Source organism: Triticum dicoccoides, chromosome 5A (assembly GCF_002162155.2).
Source record: "Triticum dicoccoides isolate Atlit2015 ecotype Zavitan chromosome 5A, WEW_v2.0, whole genome shotgun sequence".
NCBI classification, from domain to species: Eukaryota; Viridiplantae; Streptophyta; class Magnoliopsida; order Poales; family Poaceae; genus Triticum; species Triticum dicoccoides.
Genome location: NC_041388.1, coordinates 329,476,454 through 329,485,856, shown reverse-complemented (window position 1 = coordinate 329,485,856; position 9,403 = coordinate 329,476,454). Strand labels below are relative to the sequence as shown.

Genomic DNA, 9,403 nt, shown 5'->3' with positions numbered 1-9,403 from the left:
TGGGTTTCTTCCCTTGAGAAGCAACTGGCTTGCTGTTCTTCTTGAAGTTCCCCTTCTTCCCTTTGCCCTTTTTCTTAGAACTAGTGGTCTTGTTAACCATCAACACTTGATCTCCTTCGTGCTTTCTACCTCCGCAGCCTTTAGCATTGCGAAGAGCTCGGGAATTGTCTTTTCCATCCCTTGCATATTATAGTTCATAATGAAGCCTTTATAGCTTGGTGGCAGTGATTGAAGAACTCTGTCAATGACACTATCATCGGGAATATTAACTCCCAGTTGAGTCAAGTGGTTGTGGTACCCAGACATTCTGAGTATGTGTTCACTGATAGAACTATTCTCCTCCATTTTGCAGCTATAGAACTTGTTGGATACTTCATATCTCTCAACTCGGTCATTTGCTTGAAATATTAACTTCAACTCCTGGAACATCTCATATGCTCCATGATGTTCAAAACGTCTTTGAAGTCTCGATTCTAAGTCGTAAAGCATGGCACACTGAACTGTCGAGTAGTCATCAGCTTTGCTCTGCCAGATGTTCATAACGTCCGGAGTTGCTCCTGCAGTGGGTCTTGCACCTAGCGGCGCTTCCAGGACGTAATTCTTCTGTGCAGCAATGAGGATAATCTTCAAGTTATGGACCCAGTCCATGTAGTTGCTACCATCATCTTTCAACTTAGCTTTCTCTAGGAACGCATTAAAATTCAAGGGAACGGTAGCACGAGCCATTGATCTACAACAACATAAACATGCAAATACTATCAGGTACTAAGTTCATGATAAATTAAAGTTCAATTAATCATATTACTTAAGAACTCCCACTTAGATAGACATCCCTCTAGTCATCTAAATGATCACGTGATCCATATCAACTAAACCATGTCCGATCATCACGTGAGATGGAGTAGTTTTCAATGGTGAACATCTCTATGTTAATCATATCTACTATATGATTCACGTTCGACCTTTCGGTCTCAGTGTTCTGAGGACATATCTGCATATGCTAGGCTCGTCAAGTTTAACTCGAGTATTCTGCACGTGCAAAACTATCTTGCACCCGTTGTTTGTGAACGTAGAGCTTATCACACCCGATCATCATGTGGTGTCTCGGCACGACGAACTGTAGCAACGGTGCATACTCAGGGAGAACACTTGTACCTTGAAATTCAGTGAGGGATCATCTTATAATGCTACCGACGTACTAAGCAAAGTAAGATGCATAAAGGATAAACATCACATGCAATCAAAATATGTGACATGATATGGCCATCATCATCTTGTTCCTTTGATCTCCATCTCCAAAGCACCACCATGATCTCCATCGTCACCGGCTTAACACCTTGATCTCCATCGTAGCATCGTTGTCGTCTCGCCAATTATTGCTTCCACGACTATCGCTACCGCTTAGTGATAAAGTAAAGAAATTACATGGTGATTGCATTTCATACAATAAAGCGACTATTGGGGGTGCAATATTTCAAAAAATTACCTACGATCACGCAAGATCTATCTAGGAGATGTATAGCAAAGAGAGGGGAGAGTGTGTCTACGTACCCTTGTAGACCGAAAGCGGAAGCGATTAGTAACGCGTTGATGTAGTCGAACGTCTTTGCGATCCAACCGATCGAAGTACCGAATGCACGGCACCTCCGCGGTCAGCACACGTTCAATTTGATTATGTCCCTCGAACTCTTGATCCAGTTGAGGTCGAGGGAGAGTTCCATCAGCACGACGGCATGGTGACGGTGATGATGAAGTTACCGATGCAGGGCTTCGCCTAAGCACTACAACGATATGATTGAGGTGTGTAACTGTGGAGGGGGCACCACACACGGCTAAAAGATCAACTTGTGTGTCCTAGAGTGCCCGCTGCCCCTGTATATAAAGGAGGGAGGGGGAGGCCGGCCGGCCAGGCTAGGGCGCGCCGGGAGAAGAGGAATCCTACTAGGACTCCAAGTCCTAGTAGGTTTCCACCTAAAGGAGAACAGGGAAGGAAGGGAGAGGGCGGCCGCGCCCCAATCCCTTGTCCAATTCGGACTGGGCTTGGGGGTGCCACCTCCTAGCTGCCGCCTCTCCTTCCTACTAAGGCCCACTAAGGCCAATCAACTCCCCGGGGGGTTCCAGTAACCTCCCGGTACTCCGGAAAATACCCGAACTTCTCCGGAACCATTCTGATGTCCGAATATAGCCTTCCAATATATCAATCTTTATGTCTCGACTATTTAGAGACTCCTCGTCATCTCTGTGATCTCATCCGGGACTCCGAACAAACTTCGGCCATCAAAACACATAACTCATAAGACAAATCATCATCGAACGTTAAGCGTGCGGACCCTACGGGTTCGAGAACTATGTAGACATGATCGAGACACATCTCCGGTCAATAACCAATAGCGGAACCTAGATGCTCATATTGGATCCTACATATTCTACGAAGATCTTTATCGGTCAAACCGCACAACAACATACGTTGTTCCCTTTGTCATCGGTATGTTACTTGCCCGAGATTCGATCGTCGGTATCATCATACCTAGTTCAATCTCGTCACCGGGAAGTCTCTTTACTCGTTCCGTAATGCATCATCCTATGACTAACTCATTAGTCACATTGCTTGCAAGGCTCATAGTGATGTGCATTACCGAGAGGGCCCAGAGATACCTCTCCGATACACGGAGTGACAAATCCTAATCTTGATCTATGCCAACTCAACAAACACCATCGGAGACATCTGTAGAGCATCTTTATAATCACCCAGTTACTTTGTGACATTTTATAGCACACAAGGTGTTCCTCCGGTATTCGGGAGTTGCATAATCTCATAGTCTAAGGAACATGTATAAGTCATGAAGAAAGCAATAGCAGAAAAACTAAACAATCATTATGCTAAGCTAACGGATGGGTCTTGTCCATCACATCATTCTCTAATGATGTGATCCCGTTCATCAAATGACAACACGTGTCTATGGCTAGGAAACTTAACCATCTTTAATTAACGAGCTAGTCAAGTAGAGGCATACTAGGGACACTCTGTTTGTCTATGTATTCACACATGTACTAAGTTTCCAGTTAATATAATTCTAGCATGAATAATAAACATTTATCATGATATAATGAAATATAAATAACAACTTTATTATTGCCTCTAGGGCATATTTCCTTCAGCGACAACCATAAGGCTCTTGCCAGTTGCCGATAACTTTTACAAAACATGATCATCTTCATACACAATTTATATCTCATCACGTCTTGACCATATCACATCACAACATGCCCTGCAAAAACAAAGTTATACGTCCTCTACTTTGTTGTTGCAAGTTTTACGTGGCTACTACGGGATTCTAGCAAGAACCGTTCTTACCTACGCATCAAAACGACAATGATTTTTCATCAAGTGTGTTGTTTTAACCTTCAACAAGGACCGGCCGTAGTCAAACTCGATTCAACTAAAGTTGGAGAAACAGACACCCGCCAGCCACCTGTGTGCGAAGCACGTCAGTAGAACCAGTCTCATGAATGCGGTCATGTAATGTCGGTCCGGGCCACTTCATCCAATAATACCGCCGAATCAAAGTAAAACGTTGGTGGTAAGCAGTATGACTATAATCACCCACAAAATCTTTGTGTTCTACTCGTGCATATAACATCTATGCATAGACCTCGCTCGGATACCACTGTTGGGGAACGTAGTAATTCAAAAAAAATCCTACAATCAAGCAAGATCTAACTAGGAGACGCATAGCAACGAGAGGGGAGAGTGTGTCTACGTACCCTCGTAGACCGAAAGTGGAAGCGTTTAGTAACGCGGTTGATGTAGTCGAACGTCTTCACGATCCAACCGATCCAAGTACCGAACGTACGGCACCTCCATGTTCAGCACACGTTCAGCACGATGACGTCCCTCGAGCTCTTGATCCAGTTGAGGATGAGGGAGAGTTCCGTCAGCACGACGGCGTGGCAATGGTGATGATAAAGTTACCGGTGCAGGGCTTCACGTAAGCACTACGACGATATGACCGAGGTGTTGAACTGTGGAGGGGGGGCACCGTACACGGCTAAGAGATTATCTGTTGTACTTTGGGGTGCCCCTTTGCCCACGTATATAAAGGAGGGGGAGGAGGAGACCGGCCAAGGGGGCACGCGCCATAGTGGGATTCCAACTAGGATTCCCAATCCTAGTTGGACTCCCCTTCCTTTTCCAAGAGGGGAGAGAGGGAAGGAGGAGGAGAGGGAGAATGAAAGAGGGGGGCGCCGCCCCCTCCCTAGTCCAATTCAGACTTTCCATGGGGGGGCCACCCCTTGCGGCCCTTCTCTCCTTTCCACTAAAGCCCATGAAGGCCCAATACTTCCCCGGGGGGTTCCGGTAACCTTCCCGTACTATGAAAAATACCCGAATCACTTCGGAACCATTCCGGTGTCCGAATATAACCTTCCAATATATCGATATTTACCCCTCGGCCATTTCGAGACTCCTCGTCATGTCCGTGATCTCATCCGGGACTCCTAACAAACTTTGGTCATCAAATCACATAACTCATAATACAAATCGTCATCGAACGTTAACCGTGCGGACCCTACGGGTTCGAGAACTATGTAGACATGACCGAGACACATCTTCGGTCAATAACCAATAGTGGAACTTGGATGCTCATATAGGCTCCTACTTGTTCTACGAAGATCTTTATCGATCAAACCGCATAACAACATATGTTATTCCCTTTGTCATCGGTGTGTTACTTGCCCAAGATTCGATCGTCGGTATCATCATACCTAGTTCAATCTCGTTACCGACAAGTCTTTTTACGCGTTCCGTAATGCATCATCCCGCAACTAACTCATTAGTCACATTGCTTGCAAGGCTTGTAGTGATGTGCATTACCGAGAGGGCCCAGAGATACCTCTCCGATACTCGGAGTGACAAATCCTAATCTTGATCTATGCCAACTCAACAAACACCATTGGAGACACTTCTAGAGCATCTTTATAATCAACCAGTTACGTTGTGACGTTTGATAGCACACAAGGTGTTCCTCCGGTATTCGGGAGTTGCATAATCTCATAGTCAGAGGAACATGTATAAGTCATGAAGAAAGCAATATCAATAAAACTAAACGATCATAGTGCTAAGCTAAAGGATGGGTCTTGTCCATCACATCATTCTCTAATGATGTGATCCCGTTCATCAAATGACAACACATGTCTATGGTCAGAAAACTTAACCATCTTTGATTAACGAGCTAATCAAATAGAGGCATACTAGGGACCTTTGTTTGTTTATGTATTCACACATGTACTAAGTTTCTGGTCAATACAATTCTAGCATGAATAATAAACATTTATCAGGATATCAGGAAATATAAACAACAACTTTATTATTGCATTTAGGGCATATTTCCTTCAGCAACCATGTTGAGGGACATGCAGTTGCGGTCTGGTGCGCCACTTGCAGTTACGAGACTGTTGTCGGGCTTGCATTTGGCATGTCCCCTTTCCCGACGCCCCTACAAAAAACGAAAGTTGAGTTGCAACCATGTTGGGGGACATGAAGTTGCGGGGCTGTTGTCGGGCTTGCAACTGACCCGCCCCCTCCGACAGAACAAAAAAGTCCAGTTACAGTCGTTTTAAAAGAGATGAGGTTGCGGTCGGGGGTGACACTTGCAGTTGCATGCCTAGTGTCGGACATGCAAATGGCCGCCCCTTCTCCCGCCACCCCCTCCGACAAAATAAAATTAAAACAAAAAACACATAGAAAAGACAACAACAAAAAGTGAGAATAAAAATTGTTCATTCGTGTCAAGATATATCTTACTTAAATCTTCCAAAGATGAATGATAAAAATAGAAAAAGGTAGAAGTAGAAGTAAAAACAGACAAATAAAACATATAAAAAAAGTATACAAAAAGATAAAATAAAAAATAAATGATAAAGAAAGAAAAAAGCCAGATAAGTACGCGTATCTTATTTCTGTACACACAAGCCTAACAGAAAAAAGAAGAAAGAAAACACTAAATATTTACGTGGGATATCTATTAAGAAAATAAATAAATAAAACAGGAAAAAAAATAAGAAGGACCACAAACCGTAGCCCACGGCCCACGTAGCGAAAGGTACAATAGGTTTTGAACAACGAGAATACATCAGAGACAAATACAGATCAATCAAATCGTATGATTAATCCTGTCGACTGAGACATCACTAATTCTCAGTGAACCCTTTTTCTTAATCTTCAATCAAAACCCACCTACATGTAAAACCCCGCTAAACCTACATAGCATTATTTTCTTTTTACTTTGTACTTCATATATACGTGCGTTATGCACCGATCAATACATCGTGAAGCATTTCCAAAACTCTCGTTTCCAACACACTGCACAAATTTCCATAATACATCAGCGGTATCTCCTTCGGCGCGTGTCATCGGCAGCACAGCAGGCCTGCAAGACCGGTGGCCAGGGCAGCTCGTACGGGTACGCCGCTCCCGCGTACCTGTTCCTCTCGTGCGTGCTCTCCGCCTGCAGCGTGTCGAGCTCGACGGAGAAAAGGCAGGTCTGCCCCCTCGGCGTCAAGAGGACATACCTCTCGTTGGCCGCGACAATGTCGGCCGGCCGCAGCCTCACGACCTTCTCCGTCACCCACTCGCCGCCGCCCTGGAGCTGCGCAAAGACCGTGAGGTCTCTGTTGATCATGCGGACGACGCGCACCGCGCCGTCCTCGCCGCCGATGACCCAGAAGGTGGACAACTCGTCCCGCCACCCCACGACGGCATCCGGGAACATGGCGAGCGAGAACTCCAGGGTGGACTCGTCGAGAGAGAGCACGGCGCCGTCGCGCTCCATCGTCCAGTATAGCGACCAGCGCGTGCGCCCTACAAAATTGATCAAGCCAAACCACGAGAGGGGGACGCCGCCGCTGCCGCTGCCGGCCGCGCGCTGCCTCAAGCTCCAACCGCCGTCGGCGCCCGAGGAGAACACGCAGGCCCGGGGTGCGGCACGGGCATGCGCGACGTATTCGTAGACCGCGACGATCACCCGGAAGTTTGACATGCCGATGCAGCCACCCGTCTCGTCGACGGCGCCACCGTCGAGCAGGAACGCGCCGAAGCACAGGTGGAGACGCATCGCCGGCGGGTAGGCGATCCCCTGGTACCGCCGCGAGAGCGGCTCGCAGACGACGAGGTCCGGGAAGCGAAGCCGCCCCGTCCAGTTTGTTCTCGCCCTGTAAAAGAGAAGGAGGCTGCCGCGGCTGTCGGCGAGCTCCCAGGACGAGGAGTCATCGCATTCCGGGAGGAAATCGAGGGAGAAGTGGCGTCTGTCGATGGCGTCGGCAGCCGAGGGGTCTGGCACGAACACCTGGTTCTGGTTGTTCCCGTCGGGCGGCAGCTTCTCGCGGTAGGGCCGGTCGACGACGTGGTAGTGACCGGCGACGTGGGCTGCGTGGAGGGAGCGGAACCGGGCCAGGAATGCGGTGTCCGCGACGAGGCGGCGCCAGCGCTTGCAGGTGAAGGCGGCTCGGACGAGGGCGACGGAAGAGCCAACCCGGAGGAGCACGAGCTCGAGGAGGTGGTCGGGGACTTGGTGGACGGTCGTTGGCCCTGACGGGATGTCGCTCCTCGACGCTGTCTTGTGCTTGTTCTTGCTGCGCTGTCGTCGCCGGCGGCCAGCCATTGACCCGGAACTCGGATGCACTTCTTGACGGGAATGAATCCTCGAGACACGAATGGGTCTGATAAACTGAGTCAGTGAGCAGCATAAAACGAGCTGCTGACGGTTTAATACACTCAAGCGATGCGATTTGGAGCATATGCATTCGTGCCACTCACGGAACCTTCATTTTCTAAAGATCATGCTACTTGCCTCCCACGGAACTGAGCACTTGGTCGCAATGCTGGCGCCGCGCCACAGGGAGCTAGAATAAAGTTTACTTCAATCTTGGCGCAGTGGTACCCTCAAAAAAAAAATCTTGGCGCAGTGGCGAGTCAACTTCATTTTTTACCCGTATACGCGTAGTTTTTATTTTATTTTGCAGGGTACCCATACGCGTAGTTTGACACATGAAACATCAGTTACCCCATTTAATAAGGATTTCGTCAGCTTACCCATTTAGTGAAATTTATGCCTGTTTTTACATGTATAAGTTTTATTCCTTTCTTTTGCGAGAAAAGATTCAATCTATTAATATTAATGTTATGGCAGTACAAAGAACACAGGAATACAAAAATTACATCCATGTGACCCTGTTCATAGACCACCTAGCGGAGACTACAAGCACTGGAGTTAGCCGAAGGCGCGTCGGCCTCATCGCCCTCCCTCACGAAGGTCGAGCCAAACTTGTTATAGTAGACAACCAGAATAAAAAAAGACGGTCTCGGGTGTGTGTCGATGGTTGACTTGACTGAGATAAAAAAAGGGTCAGACTAAGTCGTGAGATGACGGTTGACTTGCAACCGAGAAAAGTCAACCCCTAACTTCGAGTCGATGGTAGACATGCAACTGAGGCAAAAAAAATTACAATTGCAAGTTAAGGGTGGACTTTATGCAAAAAAGAGTTGGAGTCAGTTGCGAAACCAAAAGAAACATTGAGTCTAGCTGCAAATCAAGGGTGGACTTATAACTAGCCCAGTTAAAAATTAGTGGACTTGCATAAAAGGTATTCAGACAAAAAGCCTCCTTCCCAAGAAAAACTTAGGGTTCCTTTTTCTTCCGTCGGCGCCGCCGCCGGTCCATCTCGTCTCTGGTGGCCTTAGGACCATGGTGGCGTGGTGGATCCCGGCCCTTGCCGGCGGGAGGGCTCCGTTTTAGATGTTTCTTCAAGTTTCGTTAGGGTTTGTGTCCTTCTTAGGAAGACGAGACTACGGCGGCGCCGGCTCCCTAAAGATGGAATAAGGTCTTCCTCGCCTAGCCCCCGTTCTGGTGATGTGTCTAGCATCATCGATGGGCGTGTGGAGGTGTGTCTCCGGCAGATCTATCGTCGGTGGATTTGCTTGGATCTGGTTGTAGTTCGTCTACGTTTGTGTTTCTTCAGGTTGAATCCTTCTGATCTACGCTACTCTTCATCGGCGGCGGTTGCTGTTCTGCTGCGCTGGTCCTATGGGGCCTTAGCACGACGACTTCCCGATTGTCTAATACAACAAGTTTTGCGCGGCTCCGACGAGGGAGGGGCGATGACGACGGCGCCTTCGGCTCGCTTCAGCGCTTGTAGTTGTCGCTAGGTGGTCTACGGACCTAGATGTAATTTTTATTATTCTGGTGTTCGTTGTATTGACATGATTGAAGATGAATAGATTGAAAGTTTTCTCATAAAAAAATTAGTGAACTTGCGGTTGAGCGGGACAAATTGGTTGGTCCCAATTGCAAGTTGGTGAAGTTACAACTGAAGAAAAAAAAAGTCTCACAAAAAAGATTGCACAAAA

General features: G+C 47.4%; 1 protein-coding gene across 1 annotated transcript; it reads right to left on the bottom strand.

Moving 5' to 3' along the window:
* Positions 1 to 6,144: 6,144 nt before the first annotated feature.
* Positions 6,145 to 7,675, bottom strand: LOC119297283. The gene has a single exon (XM_037575135.1). The coding sequence runs from the start codon at positions 7,656 to 7,658 to the stop codon at positions 6,384 to 6,386; it is 1,275 nt and encodes a 424-aa protein (XP_037431032.1). The 5' UTR covers positions 7,659 to 7,675; the 3' UTR covers positions 6,145 to 6,383.
* Between the last annotated feature and the right edge of the window lie 1,728 nt (positions 7,676 to 9,403).

Bases quoted from the DNA above. Each gene is read 5' to 3' on its own strand.
- LOC119297283 (XM_037575135.1), bottom strand. From the start codon at position 7,658: ATGGCTGGCCGCCGGCGACGACAGCGCAGCAAGAACAAGCACAAGACA.